The sequence below is a fragment of the Erythrolamprus reginae genome, chromosome 2, assembly GCF_031021105.1.
Source record: "Erythrolamprus reginae isolate rEryReg1 chromosome 2, rEryReg1.hap1, whole genome shotgun sequence".
Taxonomy (NCBI): Eukaryota; Metazoa; Chordata; class Lepidosauria; order Squamata; family Dipsadidae; genus Erythrolamprus; species Erythrolamprus reginae.
In genome coordinates, this window is record NC_091951.1 from 70,368,364 (window position 1) to 70,383,603 (window position 15,240).

Here is a 15,240-nt window from a genome sequence, read left to right on the forward strand (position 1 = left end):
ATCTTCTTGCCCAAGGTCATTCACACATTCCATCACATCAAATTAGAAAAGGTTGTATAGGGTTTCTTTTTTTGTAACTATTCAACAACAGGAAAAAGCAAGACAATTCTGCTAAATAAAAAGGTTAGCTGAAAATACTACCAGACTGATTATTATGAAAATATGTCTATATTCCAGACTGCTAGACAGCTTCAAGTATTTTTTAAGTGAACAATTCACATTTGTGAATAATTCTGAAAAATATGTCCTTAATTCCTCTCTCTTATTCAATTAGTAAGCTGAAATAAGCTAATTATAGGACCTTTCTCCTGGAGCTTAGGTCTTTCTGTCCGCCTGCCCATCTTATTCTCAGCTAAAAGCATTTTTTTTAAAAAAAAGACCATATAAAATATATAGGTGGTCTTTGACTTACATCCACAATTTAGCCCTAAATTTCTACTGCTAACTGGTACATCTGTTAAGTAAGTTTTGTCCCATTTAACAACCTTTCTGGACACAGTTATTAAGTCAATCACCGCAGTTGTTAAGTTAGCAATACAGCTGTTAAGTGAATCTGGCTTCCCCATCGACTTTGCTTGTCAGAAGGTCACAAAGGAGGATCACATCACCTGCAACCGTCATAAATATGAGTCATTTGCCAAGTTTCTGAATTTTGATCATGTGATTATACGGATGCTGCGATGGTTGTAAGTGTGAAAAATGGTCATATAAGTGTCCTTATAACTCTGAACTGTCACTAAATGAAGTGCTATAAGTCAAGGGCCACACAATAATAATAATAATAATATTTTACATCAGTAAAATAGGAGCCACACAATAATAATAATAATAAAGTATCATTATTAAATTATTATAATTATTAATAATAACAAGAAGAAGAAGAAGAGTTGGAAGGGACCTTGAGGGTCTTGTAGTACAACCTTTTCCTTGGGCGAGGCCCTACACTACTTCAAACAATATTAAAGAAACCAAGAGAGAATAAATTAAAAGTTAAAACATGGGGGATGGGATTGACTACAAGGTGCTAACAACCCTCAGGTTACATGCCATGAGCCAAGTTTCCTTCTGACCTTCACTGCCTTCCCAGTTGACAAAGAGCAACTAAAGAGCATAATGGCTGGGTTTGGGGACATTTGAGTTGAGGTTTTTAATATTTTTTTATTGTTTTAAAAGGATGGTGTATATTTTAGTAGTTTGTAAAACTGCTGAAAATCCTTCAGGCAGGCAGGAACAAAAACTATACTTTTGGAAAATAAAATTATCTAACATACTAAAAATAGAGAAATAGTAACAAACTTCTGATGAGTTGTTGGTTAAGAAATCAGATGGGTCGTTCTTGGAATAACATTCCTAGGTTTAATGCAGCTTACTCTTTTGTACTTACTCATTTTTTTGCATGTATTATTTATTTTATTTTATTTCAGACCTTTACATGTAAGAAACAATAAAACATGGCACATAAAAGGTTTCCAAAGAACAACTCAGTGGGAGAAAATAATCCTTCAATTAACTTCATCCTAAATTATTCAGGATTTTAAATTACCTGCAATAAAACGAAGTGGAAGCCATTGTAGGATTTCAGCAGGGATGTTACAAGCACCTATACACAGACCATATTAGTAAATGGGTTTTTATTTTATTTTGTTTTGTTTTGTTTTACTTACTTACTTACTTACTTACTTACTTACTTACTTACTTACTTACTTACTTATTAGATTGTATGCCACCCCTCTCCATAGACTCGGGGCTGCTCCAGAGATGGGTTACTCCAGAGATGGGTTCCTCCCGATTCAGACTGGTTCTATAGAACCAGTAGTAACTTGGCAGCCTTGATCACTGGAATCGACATTGACCCTGGCCCGCCATGCTCCCGAGCCAGTTCTTTTGTTTTTTGTCCTTTTTTATAGTACTGCGCACATGCAGAGGGTCATTTGCGGGAAGCGAGTGAGTGAAACGATCATGCGCAGGTAAAACGTGCACTTCCGTCACAATGCGAACTGGTGGAGAAGGTTAGAAGAACCCATTCCTGGGCTAATCCCATTTTGGACCAAGTACACAAATCTTATCTGCATCTTAGCAGCATCAAGAAAATCTTGATATTAGCAGCCTCAAGAATTTCCCTTGTATTTCCAGTCTTCAGTTATCTGTCAATATATACAGTTTGAGAAGAAGGGTGAAGGGATATTGATTGGGGAAACAATTAAATAAATATTAGAAAATACAGACCTCCAAGCTACATTGAGAATGACAGAGAAGAGTAAACACCTGTCTCTATTACTGTAATTACTACATCGGTATACTACATTCTGAGGAGAGCTCCAGAGAATTGAGGGCAATAGATTTGGTCTCTTCCTCTCCTCATATATTCCAACTAATAACAAGCTTGTTTTCAAGTTAACCTCAAGTGATTTCAAAGTTAGCAATGAATTTCTTATTCTCTTGTTTCTCAAGTCACTACCTACGGCATACAAATCTAATAAATTATTATTATTATTATTATTATTATTATTATTATTATTGCTTTGCTATTAATTTTATTACCCGCGTGTCCTTGGTTTTAGGCTTATCGGTCCAGCGGCTTAAAAGAATAATGATTGCTTCATAAACCACAGACATATTTCTGTCCTCAAAGAGTCTGATCTCATCCAGGACACTTAAAAGACTCAGGTATAAACTTCACAGTTACCCAGAAAAGTCTCAGGTTAGCACTTTTAGATTTCCAAGTGCTGAAGTATAAAAACAGATGCAAGAATTATAGAGCCAAATTACATTTCAAAATTAATTTTGCTTTTCTTTGCACATCCCAGAATTTATACAGGTAGACAAGTGAAAAATCACACTTTCTTTCTCTCTCTTTCTCTCTCTCTGTCTCTCTTGCTATGTCTCTCTTTCTTTCTCTTTCTCTCTCTCTCTCTGTGCCTCTCTTGCTAAGTCTCTCTTTTTCTCTTGCTATGTCTCTCTTTCTTTTTCTCTCTCTCTGCCTCTCTTGCTATGTCTCTCTTTCTCTCTCTCTTTCTCTATCTCTCTTTCTCTGCCTCTCTTTCTTGCTCTGTCTCTCTTTCTCTGCCCCTCTTGCTATGTCTCTCTTTCTCTCTCTCTCTGCCTCTCTTATATGTCTCTCTTTCTTTCTCTCTCTCTCTCAGCTGATTGCAAGCGGGAGCCCTGAAGGCGGCAGCTGGACGTGCTGCTGGACACCGCATATGCCAGGCCCGCAGCGCCAGCATGTACGACATCCAGCAGCACGTCCAACCGCCACCGTCAGGGCTCCCGCTTGCAGTCAGCTGAGAGAGAGAGAGAGAGCGCTCCCTCTCGCCGCCGCCATCTCCCTGTGACTGCCTGAGGCCGCTGCGGCCGCCCCCCCCGCTCCCAACGCCAGTGCCCTCCCGCCGGGCCACAAAGGACACTTGCCGTCGACGCCAGAGAAGCTCCAGCTGGGCGGGGCGCTGCCGGTACTTCCATCCTGGGGCTCCCGCTCGCAGCTGTCAACCGGCTCCTGCTCGATGCCGCGGTTTTTGGCGCTCTCCTGCTGGGCCCCAAAGAAGGAAGGCGGGAAAAAGGCACGAAGAATGGAGCTCTCCTTCTTCCTGCCTTCCTTCTTTGGGGCCCAGCAGGAGAGCGCCGAAAAACGCGGCATCGAGCAGGAGCCGGGGGACAGCTGCGAGCAGGAGCCCCAGGACGGAAGTACCGGCAGCGCCCCGCCCAGCTGGAGCTTGGCGGCACACCTGGCCATGTCTCGCGGCTGGCTTAGAAAACAGCACAATTTTCTTCTAAATATTGAGAGGCTCTCCCCAATCAAATCAAAGTCTAGATTCAAATTTTGACTCAGAAATTCTAATTTGTCTTTGTGGTTTTGAAGGTGCATCAATTTGCCAATCAGACTATACCGTACTAAGTTATATAATCCAGAGAATTATTTTGTGTACTCTGACCAAAGCTTAGACTAGAATTTCTATTCTTCAGGCAGAGCTGCTTTTCATCATCTGATTCACATTTTAACTTCATATGCCAAGGATAAAAATTGGACCTGTCCCACATGATGATATATTGAAACATAATGATATATTGTCCATATATATGAATTTGGTATGAATGACTAGTGCGTGTTGTTGAATTTTTTAAAAGTTTTAATTAGGATTTTAGAAATTGCTCGTTTTTTTCCCCCTTGACTTCTTTTTATTGTTATTGTTATTGTAATTTTATATTGTTGTGAGCCGCCCTGAGTCCTTCGGGATTGGGTGGCATATTTCAAAATATAGCACTCCACACACACAATGTCCATGCATACATACTGCCCATACATACATATATATATCAGAGGTGGGCCCTATTATCATTAAGACTAAAGGCAGTTTATGCTTTGCAATTACATCTAAAACAGAACCATTAGCTTCCAATGCACTCTTCATACTTGCATCTGAATATTGAACAAAAAAGAAAGAAAATGAACAACACAGCCCAGAAAAGACATTGGGCTCTTAAAGGAAATATTTTATGTCCAACATAGCTATAAACACATATGACTATGTACTTGAAGTATTTCAACGCTCCAAAAATGTCATATAAAGGCACAACCTTTTTCTCCGGAAATAAAATTTGGTGGATGGCAACAGGATTGTAACCATTGAGAAGCACAGAGAAAGAAAGTGTATAGATCAATAAACCTACGTAGAAAAATTTATCACCCTTAAAAATTGTCAAAAGATTATATGTGAATGATGACAAGGATGTAGCAGAAAATTAGTAGAGAGAATCACTTGCATTGTCACGTGACGTATTACCACTATTTTCCCCTTTGCTAAACAGGGTGATGTTGATGGATCCGGCCCACGGGCTGCAAGTTTGACACCCCTGGTCTAAGGGAAAGCTTAAGTGCTTTCTGGCAATATAACACATCTGGCACAATGTCTTATTAGACTGATATATTCTGGCTCCTTCCATGAGTAAGATTTATGATGGTCTATTCTCAGATGCAGAAGCTCACTTGGGCCAGTTACTATTTCTCAGCTTAGCCTTCTACAAACAATTCTTGGGAGGATAAAATGAAAAATGCATGTACTACCGTATAAGCTTCAAAAAAGAAAAAAAAGATGGTATATAGAAACCTAATGAACAAATGAAGGACAACAACTACAAAGCTGCTACCATTTTGTAAATGTTAGTAAGGTAATATCTAATACTTGGAGAGTTATATTGTGACCGTATCCAATAGCTGGGTGATGTTATTCATCCTGTTAGAACATGCTTGCTGTGGCTTGCTGTGGTCCGCCAGTGGCTGTGCAACTGGCAGCAGAACTGGACAGTGAGGAGGCTGGTGGTGTGATCTGCCAGCAGCATGTGCAGCTGGCAACAGAGTCAGACAGCAAGGAGGCTGGGGAGGCACCTGGGCCAGGCCTGGAGTCTGAAGAAGGTTCAGTGCTAGATGCAGGAATTCAGCCAGGGCCTTCAGAAGCTGACATGAGTGAAGAACAGGAGGAGCCTGTTCTCAATGCACACATGTGCGCAGCTGCCAAAAGCTGGGAATGGTTCCAGAGGAGAAGGACTACTTGGGAGTAAGGCTTGGGGATAACTGGCCACTCCCATAACCTATTTAAGTGATTAAATAACGAATGAGGAATTTGCAGGAAGCAACTTTGTTCATTTCTAGTCCCGGTCTTTGAATTCAAGACTGTTTTGTTCCCGCTTGCAAATTGTTCCTGGGCCGTTTGCCAAAGAAGAGCAAAGTTCATATTGGTTATCTCCTTTTACCTGAAATACTTTTCCACAGAATTGTGCTATTTTGCTTGGACTATTGCCAACCGTTAAGGAGACTAATTAACAGCTGTTGCACAGAAAAGACTTGTTTATCCTTTATTTTGGAAGTAGGACCACTGCTAAGGAAGACAATTAGCAGCCCTTACTATTAAAAAGAGGTTATCGGGAAGCTGGATCAGAAGTTGTTCTTTTACATAGCTGATCATTTGGAAGAAAAGATTACACACTTTTCGCACAGACAAAAACCTTCCCACAGAAAAATGAGAGCAAATAGGATGGAGCTAGAAGACTCATGAAAAGGTGAGGAAAGGAGAAAAAATATAGTTGGTGTATCTAAACTTTGCCAGAACAAAAATAGAAAACTTAGTAATGCTGGACAAAAATCAAGTATCTCTTTTACGGTGTTATTACCACATATCAGAAAGACTTCAAGGAGGTGGGAGAACGGGGAACAGCCTCATACCGACATGTGGAAATGCTTTAGGTAAATGCCATCTGACTTAAATCTCCCCTTTTCCTTTCAAAACAGAATCTTAATCATAGGGATAAAGTTCAGACATTTCAAGCGACTTTCCAAGATAGTTGCAAATTAATGTTATTATTCATATATTACAGGCAAACATTATGGAGAAAATTATCACATATTTCAAAAGCTTGACATTGGATTTACATAGTATTTTATCTTTATTTTACCATAGCAGGGGATGCTACGGTGTTATTATTTTTATTATTTTTTAGACAACCAGTTTGGTCATTGTTTCAAACATATTTCCTTATTTAAGCAGAGAAGCCAAGGATGGACTGGAAAGCAGTGGGAATAGGAGTAACTTCCAACTTTCCCATTGAGTTTCTTTGTGAAATGGAGCATCAGAAATCTTCCTTCCTCCCTCCCTCCCTCCCCAACAGGTAAGTAAGTGGTTGCTAATGGGTGTGGGTGGAATGAGATGAGAGATTGTGTGACTGGCTAAGAAACTGCCATAGAAAGTTGAAAATGAAGGTCATGTGACCACAGGCAGCAGCATGGCAGTTGCCAGTAGCACTGAAGCAGCTATAGCTTCAACAAATTTAATTTGTTCAGGAGTCATGGCCCCAGATTTTGGACCCATTTTGTAAGTCATCCATTTGAAATACATTGGTTCAAAAATGGTTGTCCTATAATGCACACAGTTTCATACAGTTAAAGGTCATGACAGTAATAGTATAGATTTTCTTGGAAGATAAACCAAAGACTGTGTTTGTTACACAGACAAACAGCTTTTGACATCAATCTTTCTTCAATAAAAAGTTTTTTTGACTCTGAAATGCACAAATTATACCTATGTAGTAGATATTTATTTTTTTATAAAAGTTTTTTTTCTTTCTCCAGTTTCCATACACATATCAATACATATACCTTAGAACAGTGATTTTCAACCTTTTTTGAGCCGCGGCACATTTTTTACATTTACGAAACCCTGCGGCACATTGAGTGGAGGAGGGGGGGGCTAAAAAAAGTTTGGACAAAAAAATTATCTCTCTCTCTCTTCCTCCCCTTCACTCTATTTCTTTCTCCTTCCCTCTTTCTCTCCCTCCCTTCCTCTTTCTTTCTCTCTCTCTCCATCCCTCTTTCTTTCTCTTCCTTCCTTCCTTTCTTTTTTGCTCTCTTTCTCTCTCCCTCCCTCCCTCCCTCTATGTCTTTCTCTCTCTCTCCTTCCCTCCCTCTCTTTCTCTCACTCTCTTGCTTTCTTTCTCTTTCTTTCTCTCTATCTCTTTATCTCTCTTTCTTTTGTTTTCTCTCTCTCTCTTGCTTTCTTTCTCTCTTGTTCTCTTTCTCTCTCTCTTTTTAGCTCTCTTTCTTTTTTTCTCTCTCTCTCTTGCTTTCTTTCTCTCTCTCTCTTGCTTTCTTTCTCTCTCTCTCTCTCTTGCTTTCTCTCTCTCTTGCTTTCTTTCTCTCTGAGTTTCGCGGCACACCTGACCATGTCTCGCGGCACACTAGTGTGCCACGGCACACTGGTTGAAAAACACTGCCTTAGAATATATCAATAATATACACAATTATACATTTCTATCAATCATTCTTAACTCAAGGTTCTACTTTGCACTTATTATTTCTGTTCCTCAGTCTGTTATCTTCATTTCTTTACACTTCCCTCTTCCTTTCTCCCCTTTTCCCCTCAACCTCCTTATTCTTTCTCTCCCTCTTCCTACTTCCTTCTACTCCTTCTCTTCTCTCTTCACATTTCTACTTCCTCTTTCTTCTATTTACCTTGAGTGAATCTTATCCTAATTTGTCTCTTGTTTAACAGACTGATAGTTTGCTCCTATACACATTAAAACTATTGGTGTCTCTTCTAGATTTGTTATTTCTGATCATTTCTATAACATACAATTCCTTATTTTAGGTATATGCTACTTATCTAATGCTACCTCCTCAAAATCTAATTTTGCCATCTGAATCTACCACCATTCATTCTTAATTTTCTTCTTTTATAGTCATTCTAATTTAATTTCTATTTATATTCATTTTCTATCCAATCAAATAATGTGTTTGTTACACAGACAGACAGCTTTTGACAACAATCTTTGTCCAACAAAAAAAGTTTGACTCTGAAATGTACAAATCATAGCAAACTAGTAGCTATTTAAAATGAGACCGTAATTCAAGGAAATTTTTTCGCCCTTAGTCCTCAAATTCCTATTGCAAAATACAAGACAAAAGAAAAGCCTTTTATATTTTCAGAATTATTACTGTTTACAGTTCTACAAAGAGTCCAAAGAAAGGAGAGAACTTAACAGTACCGTTGAGCCATTAGCCTATCAAATTCAAAATGTTGCGAGAATAAATATAATTAAAGGCAAAAATTATTAATAAAATATATTCAGACACACAGATGCTAAATAAAGAAGATTGCATGCACTACATACTACTATATATCCCCATTTACCACCGAATCTGAGAAAAAAATGTAGATAGATAGCAATCATTCTGCATTAGGAATTTTGGAAACCCTATTATCATCTAAACTTGGACTAGCAGATTTAGACTTACAGTAGCTATACTTTTGCTTTTGTACTTTCTAAGAGTTCTTATGAGAAGTTAAGTGTTTTTTCCCAAATAAATGCTACTTGTAGGAACATATTTATCAAGTCTGATCATCCAAATGTAATAAAATCAATTCATCTTGTTTACTTTGATATCCTTTATTTCAAAAACTGGACATTATTTGAATTCCAATGCCAACATTAAGGCTTTTTTTCCTGCTGTAAGCCATGCTTCATTGATTTATAGCCTCTGAAATATGTCTGACAACTCAATGAAGTCAAGCAGTTTTTCCTATGAGTTGTTTTTTTTTAAAAAAAAAATCTGATGTTTGATGCTTGTGTGATGCTTAATGCACCAATTTCCAGGTTTTTTAGGACAATGCACCACTAACTGGAGATATATTTGGGAGTCCACCAAGGACTGCAGAATGGAAGACAAGGGCATGTGCTCCAAGGATTACCAATTGCTAACCCCTGCAGTAATAGAATGAGTGCCAATATATTAATCTTCGCTGAAATACAATTACTGATTTAGTTGACTTTTACAAGCTCCTCCTCCTTCTCATTATTGTAGAGTTCTATTAAAGCAATGTGATTAAATTACAATATTCAGTGAAAGGAGAGCCCTCTATGACTCTTGATAATTGGATCCATAATGTTTGCTAACTCAAGTGGAATTTATCTTCTTGTAGCATAAATTCTTTATTTTATATCTGTACTTTTCAGGTAGCTAAGGGGACAATTATGGTGTAGGGGGCTTTTGTTTTACTGCCTGCTTTTATTACTGCTTCATAGTCATTGGTTTTATTGTTGTGAGCCACACAGAGTTGCTTAACATGGGGAACCGTAGAAATCTTTTAAATAACAAGAGCATTGATCTTGAGCTGTGATATGCTTTCAGTGCTATCCTTTCTCTCCTCAGATTTCTCAGTATTAAACATTCCCACACTTCTTTCAGTCTCTCTTCATGAAACTTAATTTTAATCATCAATTATCCACATTACTAGGAGTGTACAGAATGCTTGCTGTGAACTGCTTCAAGCTTGAAATTTCATAAAGCATCCTCTCTTAAGTGTAATTTAGGCTGTTATTAGTGAGTTGTCCCAGGCATATGAGGAAGCTTTTGAGCTCAAAACAGAGGCACCCCCAATTGAGAAATTTATCACAAGCTCAAAATGCTTCTAAATGCTCAAGGCAGTCTGTTTTGTTCTTAAAGGACAGCTTTTGACTCAGAGAAGGATGTTTTATGACATTTGGTGCTCAAGACATTTTGAAATGAAAACATTTTGCACACCCCTACTCATTGCCCTTCTATGAAACCGTTTGCCTGATGAATCATTGTTAAAGTGTGGTGCCCGGTACTAAACACAAGATTTGAGATTAGGTCTGACAATGCACAATAGATTAAAAGCATAATTTCCTGTGATTTAGAAGCAATATTTCTATTACATCTAAAATGGCATATATGCAGACATATCACATTGCTGATTCATGTGAAGACTGTCAGGACAATTTCAAGATTCAAATAGTTGTAAATGGAAACAGACACCACAGTACTAATTTTACAAATTTAAAATCAGAACTACTGACAAAACCTATTTAAGACAATGGTTCTCTTTAGATACAAACTAAGTAAATATGTCCACCCGCTTTCCCCTATAGATTCTAATTCTATAAAGTTACTTTCTCTTATATTGCATACCAAACTCATGAGATAAATCCAAATAAACTATATGATTGTTCTCCAAAATGATTGTAAGCCTATTAAGAGTGAAATGTGAAATTTCACATTAAAAAATGATATAGAAAAATTGAAGATTCGTATTTTAGTACAAGTTCATTTTTAATATGTACATTTCTTAATCTGAGTTTAGTTTCAAACACAAATGAAATAATTTTGTTACTTACGATAATCTCTATGAATTTCATCTATTTCATTCTCTGTCTGGTGCTTTGTAAATATCATATTCTGCAACAATAGCACAAACATTATTTTTAAAGATTAGTACATGAAATATGTAAATCTGCAGCTGAAACATTTTAAGACACAATAATCTTGGAACTGGGGAAAAAAACTTTTCTGCCCATCAATAGTGTTTTAGCACTTAATTTATAGAAGCTTATTTTAAGGATAGGTCTTCTTAAAAAATAATGGAAAATTGGTGACACATACCCCGTTATTATGAGCAAAGCCTCAAAGCTGCTGCCACATAATCTCAAAGTTTTGAGATGCTTTCAGAACAGCAAATTTATATCCTGGAATTTGTATTTTTGTCTGCAAGGCAAACCTTTCTCAGAGTCTTCAGAGTATTGTTCAAAAAGAAAAAAATAAATCCTTGTAAAATGACTTTGTTCATCCACTACAACTTTTACAACTGACTGCAAACAAAATCTAATCAATGGGTTCCATAGGATTGTCCTTTTTCCATGTTCCTTCTTAAGCAGGGGTTCTATGGGCTTCTTTTGAACTCATAGCCTCAAAAACAAACATGATCGAAACTTTTGAACTTTGCTGAGATCAGCTGCCATATGCAGAGGCAAAAAATAATTTTAAAAAAATCCTTAAATAGGAATACAAGATTTATGACAGCTATAACAGACTCATTTCCATATTTAACCTTCTCAGGTTATATTAAAACAAACTGAAAAACCATTCCACAACTTCTCCAATAATGTTATCTCACCCAAAAAAGTTCAATGCCCAAAAGACTAAGTCATGGCTCATTACATAGAAACAATATGCCAGGTTTTTCAGATTTCTAATACAATACTGCAGATTTTAAGAATATAAATGGAATTGTTGTATGGAAAGGTAGAATTGACCTACTAGGGATCCATGTGCCCCAACAACTACAGACTATATGTACCTAGCTATCTGTATAATAACAGTGCCATTGTGAAATCATTTGGGATAGGGGCACTTAAGAGTATAAGTATTTAACAAAGAGGTTCACAAAGTGCAAGCTTTATTTCTTCAGTAAATATCAGTCATGGAGAAGTGGGGGATATACAGGATAGACCTATTACTAAATACTTTTATTTAAAAAATGAACTTAATCCTCCAGTTGCTCTACCATCCTCATATAAGGCCCCCCAAATTGCAAATTAGTGGTGTTTCGCTTTGTATTATGCTAAATAACGATCAACACCACCATCATCATTATTATCACCATCAAAATTTATAAAATCAGATTAGAAAGAGAGCTTATCAGACACTAAATTGCCCATTTCTGCTATAAAAGCTTGGTGTGTCCCTCTACCTATTCAAAGTGTTGGTTATGACCTATAAAGCCCTTCATGGCACCGGACCAGATTATCTCAGGGACCGCCTTCTGCTGCATGAATCCCAACGACCAGTTAGGTCCCACAGAGTGGGTCTTCTCTGGGTCCCGTCAACTAAACAATGCCGCTTGGTGGGACCCAGGGGAAGAGCCTTCTCTGTGGCGGCCCCGGCCCTCTGGAACCAACTCCCCCCAGAGATTGCCCCCACCCTCCTTGCCTTTCGTAAGCTACTTAAAACCCACCTCTGCCGCCAGGCATGGGGGAATTGAGATACTCTTTCCCCCTAGGCCTTTACAACTTTATGCATGGTATGTCTGTATGAATTTTTGGTTTTTATATTAATGGGTTTTTAATCATTTTTAGTATTGGTTTATTATTGTACGCTGTCTTATTATTGCTGTTAGCCGCCCCGAGTCTCCGGAGAGGGACGGTATACAAATCCAATTAAAAAAAAATAATAATAATAATAATAATAATAATAATAATAATAATAATAATAATAATACCTATTACTAACTATTTAGACATTAGTGGTTTATACTTAATAAATCTTCTAAGCATCAGGAGAGAGATTAATCTTGAATTCTAAATTACAAGTACAAAATACACAGATTAAGTGAATATTCATTCATTTATTCATTCATTTTGAAGCTACATTTCTAAACTTCCTTGCCATGCAATATAGGATTTTTTGGGTATCTCCCTCAGCACATCAATCAGCAGCAATCTGATGGTGAAAACTTTCCTTTTCAGGAAGGTCAACTATATATAAGCCTTTATTTCCTGCTTTTTTGTGTTTCTATTTTTATATAAATAGCTTTACTATTTTGCACAAACTAAACCTCTGTGGTAAATAGAGAACATAAATGCTTTAAACAAAAAACCCTCAAAGCTTTAATTTGATGGTAGTAATTAAATAGACAGAAGCAGTTTATCTAGCATGCAGTTCAATATTGGATGGTTTCTGACATTATTTCCCATCAATATAATGCACACTTACTTGGCCTTTGCGGTGACATTTCCAAAGTCAGCTTTTGGTGGGGAGATTATTCAACAGGCATATGAACAGGAAACAACACAGGCACAGATATATCAAGCAAAAGGGACACATGTATAGCAAGAATCTATCTACTGGCTGCAGCACAGGCACTACATTGTGGCATGGTTCTTGTGTAGAAGGTACAAGACGCCTTGAGCAGAATAAAAAAAGAGTCCAAATGCAATCTTCATTCAAGCTTTAGTTTAGCATACTTCTGTTCAAAGCGATGATGATCGCACGCTTAAAACTTGGTCAGATTTTGCATCAAAATTATCCACACATATCTACCCACATGTATCTACTAATTTAGCACCATTATGCCAAAAAAACAATTCCACTGTGGTTTTCTAATAGACAGAATAATGTATTTAAAATTATCTTCACCAGGACTAAAATTAAAGGTTATTAACTTACATCTTCTTTGGGCTTACTGGCATCAAGTTGTGCTTGAGTCTTTTCAATATTTTCCAGTTCTTTTACTATTTCCGCAACTGTTGGAATAAATAAATAAACATCATTAATAGCAATCTAGCACTCCGGGAACTGTGACTATATCCCAGAATAAAATATTTTCAAGAGCACTCAATATTTTCAGTTGTTATGTAAAAACTGGTATTAGTGCATGAAAAAAAAAGTATTATAAATGAGGATATTTTTTTTTAAACAAATGTATATGGAGTTAAAAACCAAAGACATATAAAGAAAAAGTCATGTAAAACTAATTAATGATTAACTAGGGGAAGGAATATTGGTTCAATGGAAACTGATGAAAGAAGAATTGTTAGGAAAGGTTTGTTAACTAAAATCACTGTAAATGAATCCTATGAGATTTCTCCAGAAACCCTTGATGGGGAGATGGTTCTGAGCATTAAACATTTCTATCTGTAATCAATACAGTGTTTTCTTACAAGATCCAACAGCAAGAGAGAATGATATTCCAGAAGACAGATGGACAGACAGACTGATCTCCAAAACGATTTATCTTCAACACTATCAGCAACAGAAGTTCAAGGGCTAAGAGACTTGAGTATTGAAGTGGGCTGAGAGAGCTATGAATATAACAAGCACATGTTTTGTGGAACACCAAGTTTTCTCCAAATAACACTTTTAATTTATTGGCCACTGCTGACCAATACACCTCTATCTGGACCTCTATCTACACCTCTATCTATTAGAGGTATTTTTCAGACCGTACTTGAAGAGATTTGGACAAACTGTGTTTGTGTTTTACCTGAAATATATCTAGTTCAACAAAACACTGATGAAAATTAAAAAAAACAAGCTTTTACTGTGTAAGTTTAAAAGAATACTTGTCAACAGTTACTGAGACTATTTTGAAACTTCAGTGCTGAGAAGAGGGATAGAGAGGAAGGAATGGAGATAGTTGGGATGTTGTAGTCAAAACAAAATACTTTCTCTTGGGAACCAAGGACATTCTTGCAGGTGCTTGGAAGGAGGGGACTGGAGTCACCTAGCAACTGGACAACATCCTGATTGGACCATGTGACTGATTGTTTTGAGAGAATGACAAACTTTTACTTTTAATTAGGTGAAAACTGTGGGAAGAATCAGTCGGTTTTCACCAGCCTGTGCCAATATGACCTATTCAATAAACCTATTCTTTGACAAAACTGCCTGCCTCAGAATTTTGTTTGCTATGGGTATATTACTTGGGATACTGACAGTATGTGAAAATCACTTGTATTTCAAAATCTATACAATACTACAGTCTCATTCATATTGCTTGTTCAAGGTTTGTATATACTACTAGACAACCTGTTCCCCATTGGGTCATTGTTTCACAGACCTTATCTTAAGCATATTAAGCAGCATACCGTCCGCTCTATGTAGAAACCATCCAGACACAGCATAAACCTTTTCCTACTATTCATTCATGTAGCTGCTCTGAGTCCTTTTTGAAGTGGGCATGAATGAATGAATGAACGAACGAACGAACGAACTAACAAATGAATGAGTATGATAGAGGACTGATATGATAGACACCATCTGATTAAGACCTGATACTACTTAATTCACTTTGGGAATCCATGTTACTTAATACAGTATATAGTCATTAAAGAAGGAAGCATGACAGAAGAAACCTATTAGGAATACAGTGATCCCCCGATTATCGCGAGGGTTCCGTT

The 15,240-nt window shown here is 37.2% G+C and overlaps 1 protein-coding gene across 4 annotated transcripts in view; it reads right to left on the reverse strand.

Moving 5' to 3' along the window:
• RAD18 (RAD18 E3 ubiquitin protein ligase) overlaps nt 1-15,240 on the reverse strand; it is a 138,452-nt gene that overhangs the window by 64,401 nt on the left and 58,811 nt on the right. For all 4 annotated transcript variants that reach the window (XM_070738284.1, XM_070738286.1, XM_070738283.1 and 1 more), the window contains exons 8-9: nt 13,508-13,584; nt 10,681-10,741 (exon numbers count right to left, since the gene is read on the reverse strand). In XM_070738284.1, the coding sequence (XP_070594385.1) occupies nt 10,681-10,741; nt 13,508-13,584 (138 nt within the window). The remainder of the gene's footprint in view (nt 1-10,680; nt 10,742-13,507; nt 13,585-15,240) is intronic.